Source organism: Aulonocara stuartgranti (assembly GCF_965226115.1).
Source record: "Aulonocara stuartgranti genome assembly, chromosome: 20".
NCBI lineage: Eukaryota > Metazoa > Chordata > Actinopteri > Cichliformes > Cichlidae > Aulonocara > Aulonocara stuartgranti.
This window is the reverse complement of record NC_138956.1, coordinates 6,852,854-6,865,938: the sequence shown is the minus strand read 5'-3', so window position 1 is coordinate 6,865,938 and position 13,085 is coordinate 6,852,854. Positions and strand designations below refer to the sequence as shown.

Sequence of the window (13,085 nt, the reverse complement as noted above, 5' to 3'; positions counted from 1 at the left end):
TGTCTCTCTTCTCCAGACGGGCCCTGTCTGTGACTGGGCTGGCAGTTCTTGCCTCTCTTGGGCATTCTGGCATTCCTCCCTGTCATGCCCCCCCATCCCCCTGCCTCCGGCTGTCTCTTGGTTTCTGTGTGTTTCCATCTTTATTGACACACACTCTCTTGCTTTAACTCCATCTCTTGCCAGTCTATCTATAGATATTGTGTTGCATCAACTGCTCACCGGCTCTCATTCTGTCTCCCTTTCTTTGGCATTCTCTTCGGGCTGATGGATGAAGCGTTGGGAAAAATAACAATAAATAGGAAAGTTATGCAAAGAGTCGGCGTGCTCTTTTCTAAATCAAGTAAACAACTATGATCAAAGCACAAAGTGCAGATGAATCTTTATCTCCCTCACTCGACAGGTGAAAGTATTTTTATAATATTTTATACTATTTTATATTATTTTTGACAAGCAGGACCACACAACTCTTTACTTTCACCCTCCCCCGTGCTTCTCAGTTTCTGTGGCAACACTATGTGGATCGTCATGTTTTTATCACCCGTGCTCGACCAGCCGACCCTCTGCATTCACTCTGTCTGCCTTAATGGACTCACTGCTCTTTTGACAGACAAGACTCTGTGTGTGTGTGTGTGTTTTATAGCAAATCACACAAGACAAGAATTCTGCATTAGGATTAAGAGAATCATGAGCATTAAAAGAAAATTCCACTTTCTGAAACGATGTATGAAAACCACCAAATTCGGGAAACAGACAAAAGTTGAATGCTACACACTGATGACTTACAGATCTGCAGATGTAGCCCAAGCTGTGATGAAATTGTGTGATGGTCCATTTAGGCTACTGTTTGAGGAAGGGGGCTTCTGGATTTGAGTGCTGATTTAAAGTTTGAAAAATAGGAAACAAAACAAGTGCAAAATGTTTTCAGGTTGATGATGGTTCTCTCGGCCTGTTTACTATTGTTTCTTATTATTCATAGGAGCTTATATAAAAACCTGACTAATATTACATGAAATGACAGTAAGGTGACAATAAGTTCAACCGTTCTAGAGGGAGGTTTCAGTCTTTTATACTTTTAGACTTGTGTTGAGAAGATTGCAGTCAGGGAATACGAGTGTCCTCGCAAGCATAGTAAAATTGAATGTGTGAGGTCAATATGTGTGAGGAAACTCATCTGACAGCCCCCGCAACTGTCAGAGTATCACCCTCCTTCTTTTGTTGGGTGACCCTAGAGAATGTGGTGGGAATGGCCACTGGGAGAGAGATTACGACGAGACAAAGACTGCGAGAGGGAATGAGTGAAGGATGGAGAGTGAAAGGCAGAAGAAAATAAAGTGAGGGATAGAGAGAGAGAAAGACAGAGGTCAGAGAGCCAGCTGATGTGAAAGTGCCTCCGATCACCTCGTGCTTCTCCTCCGCCCCCTCGCTCTGTCTCTCTCTATCTGTTCCACTCTTTCTTTCGTTCGTTCCCACTTGAATTCCTCTCCCAGCGCTTCACTCCGATGTGACGTTGGTTTTTGATTGACGATAACAACAGAGATGCGTCAGTCAAGGCCCACACACGCTGCACACACACACACACACACACACACACATACACGCGCACACACACACACACAAGTTAAAAGTGCCAATGGGAGTTAAAAGTGGCACTCGAGAGAGCAAATCCACACACACACACACACATGAGTACAGTAACACACAGCAGCAGCCTCTGAGTGAATGCTCCTCACAAGGCATAATGACAGCATTCTGCAGTAACCATAGTTGGGACAGTTCCCACAGACAAGACAGGCAGAGAAAGAGAAAGACCATTTCTTTCTGTCTTCACCTCTCCTCCTACTCCCCACCTCTTTTCCAACAACCCTGACTTTGTCTGGAGCATGTGACCCTCCACAAATCAACACTATTGGCTAACAAAGTCTGGACAAATGAATTTTCTACTGTCACCAGTGACTCCAGACATATTTAGTAAATGCCCCCCCCCCCCCCCCCCCAAAAGAAAATACATAAAAAATAATAAAAAAAAATTTATAAAAAATTCTATCTCTGGGACTAAATTCTTATGCTTCTAAGACATTTTTAGCTTCACCCGAAGCATCTTAAACTGCTCCTGCAGCATTATTGCTACGTAACTCATAAACCATCATTAAACAGCTCCGTTTGTAGAGACTGAGCTGAGTGTGCATTTTGGGCATTTGATAGACAGATAATGTACTTATCAACCTTTTACTTTTATACACAGTACAATATCAGGAGGCAAAGGTTATGAGCTAGAAGATCTTCTTGCAGCATTTGCTCACATACATGATTTCTCTGCTTATCTGCCTGTCTGTCTTTCTGTCTCATCTTTCCATAACCTCTACACAAACTATCTACGAGCTCAGAGTTGATTATCTCCTGGTTTCAGAACACTTTCTTCCTCTCATTGGACCAGACACAGTGCAGCATTTTGTGGTGTATATTTTAAAGGGGGGAAGGGGATGACAGTGGTGATGTGGTGGTGGTGGTGCTGGTGGGTGAGGGGGTGGGGGGCACGGAGCCAAGTGAAAACATGTCACTCAGGCCCCATTAAAACGTAACCCTGCCCAGCAGAAGAAAGAGACCCATATCATCATTAAGTCATCTCGGGGCGAAGCAAAAACCACAAATATTATTCCTGCAGCCCCCCGAACACCTAACACACACACACACGCATGCTTACACACTCCTCCCTTTTCTTTCCTTTAGATGACAAGGAAGACGGGATGATTGGAGCTGTGCTGTGTTTGCACACTGCCTGAGAATGACAAGAAGATGTTTGGGAACTTCCTGATCCTGGAAAGGTTTATATATTTTTTGATAATTACAAAGTTCAAGCATAAGTGAGTGACTATCTATCTATCTATATAGAAGTTTTTCTCTCAGCCCACAAAAAATTACAACATTTCACAGAAAAGCAACACAAATTCATATTCATGAATTGATGACATGTGATTTACTTAAAATTACTGAATTATCCCAAAAAAAGACATGCAGTTATTCATTTTAGCTCTCCATTAGTGTATGCATACCTCACATCCTCTGAGTGTAACAGAGATGTTTTGTACAATCCAACTTTAGACCTGCACTACGCTTTGTGCTGATGCGTGTGTTTGTGTTTGAAGCACACATGCACAGAGCCTTCCCCTGAAACCAGGGGGTATTTGTGACGTTCAGCATTATGAAAAATGACTTGCCCCCGTGGCACACTGGGGTGGCAGTGATTATAATATCCAGATAATCATTTCAAACAAATTATCATAATTATCAATCAATCATGAGCCTATTTAAGCAGGCGGAGGCATGGGGGAGTGTGAGGCTGTTGGACGAGGGTAAACCATGGCCCGAAGCGCTGGATCACTTCTGTGACCCATGAGCCTCCCTCTGTCCACATAATAGCCCTCATACATTTAGGGTCATTTAGCTTGTGTATTTAGAGACTCAATTCCCCAGCTTGATATGGAGAAGAAAAAAAAGATACTCAGTGTGTGTGCACACACACCCATAGACTCAGCTGCAGCTGATCCCCATTTGGCTCCCTAGGCTTTCAACATGGAATGGGAAAAACCTACTAGGTCAAAGTTCATGTCAACCCATGTCATATTCCAATTTGCAAACTGCATTTACCCTGCAGATTAAATAAAGTCTGGTGCTTAAGTGTGAATAAAAGTATATATGAGGGTCCCTGCCGAGCACAGAATGAAGACATGTTTCACTATGAGGAATGCATCAATGCAATATTGATACATTAGGTGACTGTGCCCACCTATTGTCAGACAAAAAAGAGAGGAAGAGCGACAAGGAGAGTAACAGATTTAAGAGATCGTCTTAAACAGATATTTCCCTGTATCGTTTCACAGAAAATCCCCTGTGAAAAGCAGTGTGAATTGATTCAATCTCAGTGGTATTGAGAGGTGAATGAATGGGTCTTGGCGAGAGAGACAGAGAAATTGAGAGAGAAAGAGAGATAGAAAGAGAGATAGATAGATAGTAGCCCTTCGGGGGAGATGATCGTCTTGGGAAAAAAGCAATCAGTGCTCATTGATTTTCTCTGCTGGTTGAATGGAGGGTGTCTATCTGGAAGTCATTATCTGCCATCTGATCTGCTGGAGTGTTTACACACGTCGGTGTGGACAGCAGCGCTCTTCTGAAGATGAGGATTAACACACACAGAGACCCACAGACAGACGAACACGCACACACTGCACAGACTGTGGTCTTTCCCCCTGCTCCGTATCTAACTACCACCCTTAAATCCAAGAAATCCAAAAAGAAACACAAGTCCTCCAATACCCTATTAATGTCCACACACACACACACACACACACACATACACTTAAGTGTATGAGTGTGTGTGAAAGGGAATATACATAAGCAGGGCCTAGACAGCTAAACAGAGAGATAGTCCTGTTTTGTATAGCCAGACCAGACCAAGCCAAACAATCCCTGATCCTATCACCAATAGCCCCTGATAGCAATCTATAGCTACAACAACACCATCCTATGTGTCGAGAAAAAGAGATGGATAAAATGAATGGAAGAAGATGGAGAGAGTAAGCAAAGGAGGGATTCAGATAACAGACCTTTTTATTTGCCGTGTGTGTCTGTGGTGTAAAGATGCATGCATGGAAGCCAGTAAAAAACGTCATACATACAAACATACACACACACACACACACACACACACACACACACACACACACACACACACACACACACACACACACACACACACAGCTATAAGGTCAGCACTGAGCAGCTTTTAGTAAGTGGAAGAAAGAAGCTGCAGTATTATCTTTGCTTCTATTTTATCCCCTGCCTTATCCCTGGCTCTAATGGTGCCTCCCTCTAGCCTTTACTCATCTTTGAGACTGACACATTAATATGAAATTTAACTGGAATGTTAGCACAAGGAAAGGACAAACTTAATTTATATTTCTATATAAGATTACAGTAGGGTTACTATTAAATCTCTTGCAATGTGAGAGAGCGTGTGCTGATTTAGATTTTTTCTTTTCTGATCTATTTGTGCTTTTATTTTTCTTGAAATTTCATTTATTTTGTTAATCTAATTTTTATTTGCTGCATAGTTTTCTACAAAAAAGAAAGTCATATATTACTATGCAAAATTACCATAAAATTACACGATCCAAAGAACCAAAAGTGAGTCATATTCTCATCTTATTCTTTAAGTCATACACTTCTGCCCATTTTGTGCAGGGGCTGGTAACCTGCCAATACAAAATAATCTGAAATCGTTAACAGTAACGCAATAATACACACAGTGGCAGTATGTAGATATGCATTACTATATATAACATATACATATATATACATATAGATAGATAGATAGATAGATAGATAGATAGATAGATAGATAGATAGATAGATAGATAGATAGATAGATAGATAGATAGATAGATAGATAGATAGATAGATAGATAGATAGATAGATAGATATACATAACTGGAATGTGGCGCAGTGTAACAAATGAGAACTAATAACCCGCAGTTATGCAAACACATTTCTCTGCAATGAACTAGTTTATTCACAAGTTACGACTAAATTAAAATTCTGCCTTAATCAAGCATAGCAATGGTAATGACACAGTAGAGGCAGAAGAAGCTGGTGTTTGTGTGTGCGTGCATGCGTGCGTGCCCTCTGTTTGTGTGTGACTGCATGCAGATGAATGAGTCATGTCATAAGGAATGGCTCATGCATAATTTCATTCATATTCATAACAGGCATGTGGTCTGCCACCGCCCGATGAGGGCCCACCGCAACTCACACACTGCATAATGAGATGTGGCCAGTGTGTTTTTGTGCGTGTGTCTGTTGGTCTTTTTTTATTAACCATAGGTAGGCATGTTGTAAGCCTGTGTTCTGTCATCTGTGTGAGCCTCAGTGTATACACATTAAAACTCTATGCTCCTATCACTGCATGTATGCAAACGCCTAAGCATGTGAGTGTGTGTGTGCCTGCTGAATGCTGACTGGAGTGCATGGGTCACTCTTATGTGGAAGGTGGTTGGTAGTTTATAAAACCAAGTAGGTTTTTCCACATTGTACGAACATGTGGGGAAGACGGAACAGCCCAAACCACTTGCGGTCAACTCTTAAAATAAGCTCATTGACTAATGTAGGATTTCAAATCAACCAAGCAGTCAGTGATTTACATGCCTGCCTGTTTATAGATGCCACAGCAACAGGACCCTTGACCTGAAATGCAAATGAGTACACTTATTTCATATTTCTTTTCTAAGAGCCATAATTATAAACTGCACTAAAAAGACTTGAAGTAAATTTTGCCATGCAGATGTTCAGTCCTCTTCCACAATTACTTATTCAAAGGTAGTCAGATTTTTATATTAAAAAAGCAGCCTACTCATATTTGACCATTTTGTCATGTAAGATAACACAAAGGTAAAAATATAATAAATGTTGCAGCAATGCCATCTCAAAGATCTGAGAGCTACTATAACACAAGTTCAAGCAATCTAAAGGCAAAAAAAAATTCAGCTCTCAGTGGGTTTTGCTTGTTTTGGTGGGATACTGTAAATATATATTGCTAAACAATATAACTTACTGCTGTTGGTTTTTCAATAACTGATTCCGACTACTCGGTCACTGACTTGAGTTGGCTATGCCTGCAATGGCTTTAGTATTTCTCAGAAAGAGCGTGCCCTCTCCAGAAGCCATTGTTCTTTCATGGACCATTAGATGGACATGAACTCTCTTGCTGTTCTTTGTTGACCTAGTGACACTGGTCATAAAATCAAACTGCCCAGCCTCTTCAATAAATTTATCACCTCATAAAGTGGTCACTGACTGGTCAATGAGACGTATCGGTCATAGTGTGTTTGTGTGTGTGTCTGTGTGTGTGCGCGTCAGTCTTTTTTATCTGAGTGAAGAGAGGGTTTCTTAGAATGCAGATCACTGTTGTTCAGTCTTCAGTGATAATAAAGGCTTTAGGCACTTAAACGCTAGCCAATGAATGCAGTTGCAGTGCACTACATAGACGGACATTACTGATGGGCAACATGCTTTAAAAAAATTGCTAGTGGAGGTTCTTGCAATAAAATATAAGCTCACATGACCTCACACAGAGGCCAGTGATTTTTTTTAGATCCCACAAACACAGTCAAATGTGGAATAGAAGACCCACTTTTCTGTGACTGCTACAAAATGCCAGTTTATTACTTCATCCTCCAAGAAATCTGATAGTTTTGATTAATTGGTAAAAACCAGCAAAATAGTTATTCAGGGAGTGATCCGGGTTGCACAGCAGTATAACGATTTATAACTATCCTACCTTTTTGATGCAGCTATCAGGGGAGTCATCCTCATGGTCATTCATCATCTGCAAAGCAAACACAAAAACATATATAATATACATATCTTTTCAGTGTGCCAGACAAGTTTTGATTTTGATTGAGAGTCAAATACATTTGTCAAAGCATTAAAAGAAAACATCAATTCCAGCACTTCAAATAAGGTTTGACCGTCGGTGCTTGATGACAAAAGCACGGGGTGTTCGCAGTTCATCACACACATACACCCTCTGGGCTACAAATGTGACCAGAGGGATATAATAATGGACTAAGAGGTCACAAAAACACACACAGAAGCAAACATAACACTGCACACATTCTGATGAATGAATACCCCGTATTTGACGTTAATTCTCCGCTTCAGCATTGCAGGAAATTTCACTGAGAATATCTATGTGTGTGTGTATGTGTGTCAGTGTGTGTGTGTATAATTAAGCCTTCAAGCAATATTTACTGGGGGCAGATGGGTGGTAGAATGCTCCCAGTGTCTGCTAGAGGAAATGAAGGAAGTGGGGGAATGATGAAGAGATCGGGCTACTCTGCTGCAGTGAGAGGGCATTTCACATAGAATGGTAACCCAGAGTCTCTCTAAGTTTGCCTGTCTTTTTCTCTCCCTCTCTGAAGCCCATTGATGGTAAATGAGGATCAAAGAAGAAATGCAGACTGTTTTCAGAGCAGTTTGGGGTGGAGTTGAGGATCAGCATAGTACTTTACTGAGTTTAGGTCAAATTAGGCCTATAAAACTTCCCCAAGTGCAGACTTAAAGCATATCTGAACCTTCCTTTTCCTGCTCACTATCCTCCCCATCTGCCCTTTAACAGTATGCATGTTGTTTGGGCGTTGTGACAAGACTGGCTGCCCTTATATTAGAGCTGACATATTAAAGTTTGTATTTCCTTAACCAATGCGGCCCACCGTGATGGGAAAAGAGATATTTATCTGCTGTGGAATCTCCATGTAGACTGTGGAGCTATTCTTCAAATTCTGGCTCACAGCGATGTCTTTTATGCACCTTTCAATACAACGCTGTAATTCACAGGAAGTTATTATGAATTATGTGCATGAGATTTAGGTTATGCCCACTTGCTTGAACCTCAGGAAAAAAAAGAGCTTGTGAGTTTCTCCAACTGTTTATTCTTTAGTTAAGATTGAAAAAAAAGGAACTTTAGTACATAGTAGAGCAGAAAAGTTGACTCTTTCTTCTTCTTCCCTCCCTCCCCCTTGCTAAACAGTGAACCAGATGGCCCATATGCACACGGATGTACCTTAATCGATGGTTTTCTACATTAAGCTGTCTAGGGATGTGCTTCTAAGCCTCACCAAATGGTAGTAATTACACCACAGACACTTACAAAAGTGTTTTCAACCTACTTACTGTACACATCATCTAAACCTTTACAGACGCATCCTGTTCCTGTGAAATCCACTCCAAACAAAGCAACAGTAAACATGCTATCAAATTGAAGATTTTTCACTTGTAACTGTAGCTCCCTTGTTTTAAAAATGTGCACATAGAAACTGTGCTGCTAGATGAAAATATAAGTGTCCCTGCTGATTTGGTAACTTATGTCACAGGCATGCTAGCATAAGTTTGTGAAAAATGAACAAACTTTGCTGATCCTCCAATTTTGTGCGTTTTTTTAAATTTTCTTTTATTATAAAGCATTTCTTGTATATCAAATTTTATGTTCATTATTTCGGTTTAGTAAATTACAGGGACATATGGATGAAAAAAAGAAACCACGACAAAGTTTATTCTTGATGAAAAAAGCAGCCACAGATGCCAGCGTCATGATTTAAAGGAACAAGCGGTCACAAACCGGCACAAAATAAACAGACAATTTTTTAAAATTTTGTGGAACAAAAGCAGGCCTCGTCAGTTTTTTAACATGATTTCAACATGACTATTTATTAGAAAGAAAGATATCCGATTTCTACGTCTGCCCGGGAGGTAAAAAAGCAGTGCTCGTGAACTTTAAAAATTGGAATAGAGTGACAGTAAACTAGAGAAAGTGTGTAAGAGAGAGAGGCTGCAGTTTGGAGTGTGCTGTCCCATTTCTTGTAATACACCAAACCAGCTGCAACAGTTTACAAAACCAACAGCTTGGCTGGGTCATCTAAAATGCTACCAGGCGTTCAACAGCTATAGGACAATTTCTGGACTTTCCCTCTGCTCTGCTCAGCTACATGCCAAGTGTGTGTGTGTGTATCAAATTGTGCAAGAGTAACCTAAAACTCTAGAAGACATGCAAGCAGACATGAGTGGTTTTACTGATGCCTTAATGCCTTTCAGCTTTAGGTTGGGGGTCGGGACTGTGTGGGCACTCCTTCGTCCAAACCTCCCTTCTGAGTCCAGAAACACTGAGCTCATTGTCAGAAATATGGCCGACTAATTATAAAGCTTCCTTGCATTTTATTTCTATGCATTTGTAATGTAGATTGTCTATTGTGAAGCGACCCATTTTTTGGGGGAAGTTAAATATAAAGATTAGTGGTTAACAGGGTACTCTGTGATCTAAAGTTCACAAAGACAGGTGGAGATGCTCTTTCAACATTGGCAAGTTGTGTGTACACACTGACTCACATAATACCCTCACACACTTACCAGACAAACACACGCTACGAATATTGTACCCTTGCAGCAGGACTCTGCCAAACAAATAAATAAGCTATTAATTAGGGAAGGAAAATGTGATTGGCCACTGACTGGCAGACCTATGATTTATTGCACGTGTCACCATTGCCTCAAAGTGACTTTACTCTTGGTTGAAGAGACAGGTCGAAATACAGACCGGCCTATGTTGAGGGATAGATTTTCCACTACACACAGAGAGAGGTAAAATTGTCCATTTGTTCTGTATCTAGCCTGCTGAATGCTGACATGTCAATATGTCTTATGGAAAAGAGAAAACACTGAAGTGAGGGTAATTAGACAGAGTGTGTAAAATGTGTGTCTGGGCACACAAATGTCTCTCTCTGGCCCATATGACCTCAAACATAAACAAATCCAGTCGTGGCTTGATGAAAGTGCAGCCACCTGCAGAATCCTTCCACCGAGAGCTGTCCAGACCCTCATTAGGAATATGCGTAACTGTGTGTGTTTGTACATGTGACACTATGTGTCTGTGGCGTGTGCTTTCGACCTGGCTGTGAGGGAAAACCCCTCCATTATTAGTTTTTCATAGCATAACTTTTGTTATTGGACAGAGTCAGGAGTTTTTCAACGCCACCTTAGCACCATTCGTATTGACAGAACATGACGACCAAGTGGACAAAAGAAAACATGACCCTCAGTGAGTGGACCGCTTTATTGTTTTTACAAGCTCTGTCACAGTCTAAAACACATGACAGAGTAAAATCATTCTATTAAAAAAACAGCACAACAACCCCAAACAGGGTCTCTTTATAGAGCCCATAAAGGCACATATGTATGCTTTGCATGTACAGTCAGTCTTTTAAAGAATGAAACATACACTATTCTCATAGTCACAAAATTCACTGGTATGATATCAGAAAAGTACCCATGGTTCCCATGGTAGAGAAGGACCTCACAAAGCTTGCTCATCCATTGGAGTGAGCAGAAGAAGAGGGCCTCACTTGGAGGTTTGCATCGTAGGAAAATGTTAGCATTCTGTTGCCAAAAACAATTCTCCTCAACCCTGGATAATATGAGGCAATACAGTAACACGGCCCAATGGAGGGCTGAGGATGTCACAAAGCCACAAGTTTCCAAAAAGAACCAGCAGCAAACAAACCTCAGGGTTTTTTGAACCAGGGTCCTGACTGACAACCCATTGGCTGCAAGTGCCACACCAAGAAATCCACAAATTGAAAGTTTTGCTACGCATTTATTGGGATCTTTTGGAGCTTCTTGGCACATTGACAGAGTTTCGTTGTGGTGGCAATGCCCTGGTTATGTTATTGATCTTTTTGACGTACAGATGGAGAGGAAGCGGTCTTTCACTGTGGGTTGAGTTGAATAATATGCTGTTGAGAAAACATATTTTTTTCATTGAGCAAGAAATTTAAAAAAAGAAAGAAAGAAAAAAGAAAAGAACAAAAAAGTTGTTGGAGCCTTTAAAATCAGAACTAACCATCATGTCAAACACAATCTCTACAAATGTATCTAACTCTTCTGACTCCCACACAGTTGCATATTTGCTCGCAGCACTACAATCAATAAAATGTCACAACTGCCCCAAAAAAGAAAAGAAAAGAAAAAAACAAAAGAAGAAGTGATAAAAAGTCTCCTTTTGGGCTTTTTTTGTCTGTGGTCTCTTGCTATCATTTGGAATCCCTGATAATGAACCTTTTACACTTTCCTGCCAGAGACTGCTTAAGTAAGGATGCTTGTCTGACTGAGTCTGCTTTTTAGCATCAAGTCAGATAATGCCTGCTTGTTGTTCCAAGTCCTTTCTCTGGCGTGCTCTTTAAAAGGGGGTAAAATGTGGCTATTTCAGGACTTCCCAGAGATAGTGGCTTTGACAGTTGACCTAAAACAAGACCAGGGCTATGACTTCTTAAAAACATACCTCAACAATGAGGTTTCATACAAAGATTAAGTAGGTAAGTTTGAAGACCAAGGAAGGAGAAGAGGAAACAGGGCTGAAATTCACACTGCTAAATACCAGGAAACTGGGCGTCCATCAGATACAATATGATGCCTTTAATAAGTGGAAGACTTAAGGTGCTTTGGCCAAGGCAAACATCAGGGGCACTGCTGATAGGAAAGTTTCACTCTCTTTCTCCGTTCTTTCATTTTCTAGCCGCTATAAAAGATTAACCACTGATTACCTATTGTTACTTACACTTTCTGTTAAACTTAATGTGAGAAAACTACACACTTTATCAGTAAAAACGAAAAAAAGTAAAAACTAAAAAAGGATCAGGGAGATCAGACACTTATTGCATGGCGTTAAAGCTCTCTGTTACCCAATCCTACACCCAGATGGGTCAGGGTGCGGCCTGTGACGGAACTGAGAACTGTTGGTGAGATAGAGATTAGTGCACAAAGGTTAGATTTGGAAGGCAAACACTCAGAACTATTGTGTGACTCTGGAAAGTCACGGCTACTTGTCAAATACAAGCGGCTGATATTTACAGAACAAGCGTTGACCCCGTGTGTCCTGAGAGTCTTTGTGTGATTTATGAAGAAAATGGCATAGTGAAAATATACTGGCAGAGGTTTACACCGACCCCGGACAGGCTTGACTCATCATTCCAGTGTCTTGTATGCTTCGCAGATCTTGCTTAGACATGCAGTCGAGATGCCACACTCAGTACGATTGAGCAGATCAAATATTTGCGTTCATACAATTGCAGAGTTTGAAGTCATTTCTTTGTAGGAAAGTGATGTTTCAAATTGAGGTTTGCACTTAGCAAACAGAAATTGGGAAAGAAGCTCACTTCATGAAAAAGAGGGCAAAAGGAATGCAAAGGGAGGTGGAGGGAGGAGGAAAGAGAGCTGGATTTTGTAAATTTATTAAAAGGGCCATATTTTCATGGGCGCCTTGTTCGACCATTCATCATCTGACGTCCAAGACCCCTTATCCTTTTAAGGCCTTTGATTCTGAACCTTATATCGACAGAACCATACAGATAAATTATCTGCTAGGCTTCCACTTTATTGATAGGTCATTTGGGCAGATGATCAGTAATAATCATAAGTGAATAAAGACGTGCCAATAGATCTTCTGCTAGCAGATGGTGTGACAGCCGCAAGGTTCAGACCCAAT

General features: G+C 40.8%; 1 protein-coding gene across 9 annotated transcripts in view; it reads right to left on the bottom strand.

Moving 5' to 3' along the window:
• Window positions 1–13,085, bottom strand: part of prdm16 (PR domain containing 16) — a 172,306-nt gene that overhangs the window by 73,344 nt on the left and 85,877 nt on the right. For 8 of the 9 annotated variants that reach the window (XM_082519891.1, XM_082519890.1, XM_082519892.1 and 5 more), the window contains one exon: window positions 7,332–7,379. The exons of the other annotated variant lie outside the window; for it this stretch is intronic. In XM_082519891.1, coding sequence (XP_082376017.1) covers window positions 7,332–7,379 — 48 coding nt within the window. The remainder of the gene's footprint in view (window positions 1–7,331; window positions 7,380–13,085) is intronic. 9 annotated transcript variants of the gene reach the window in all.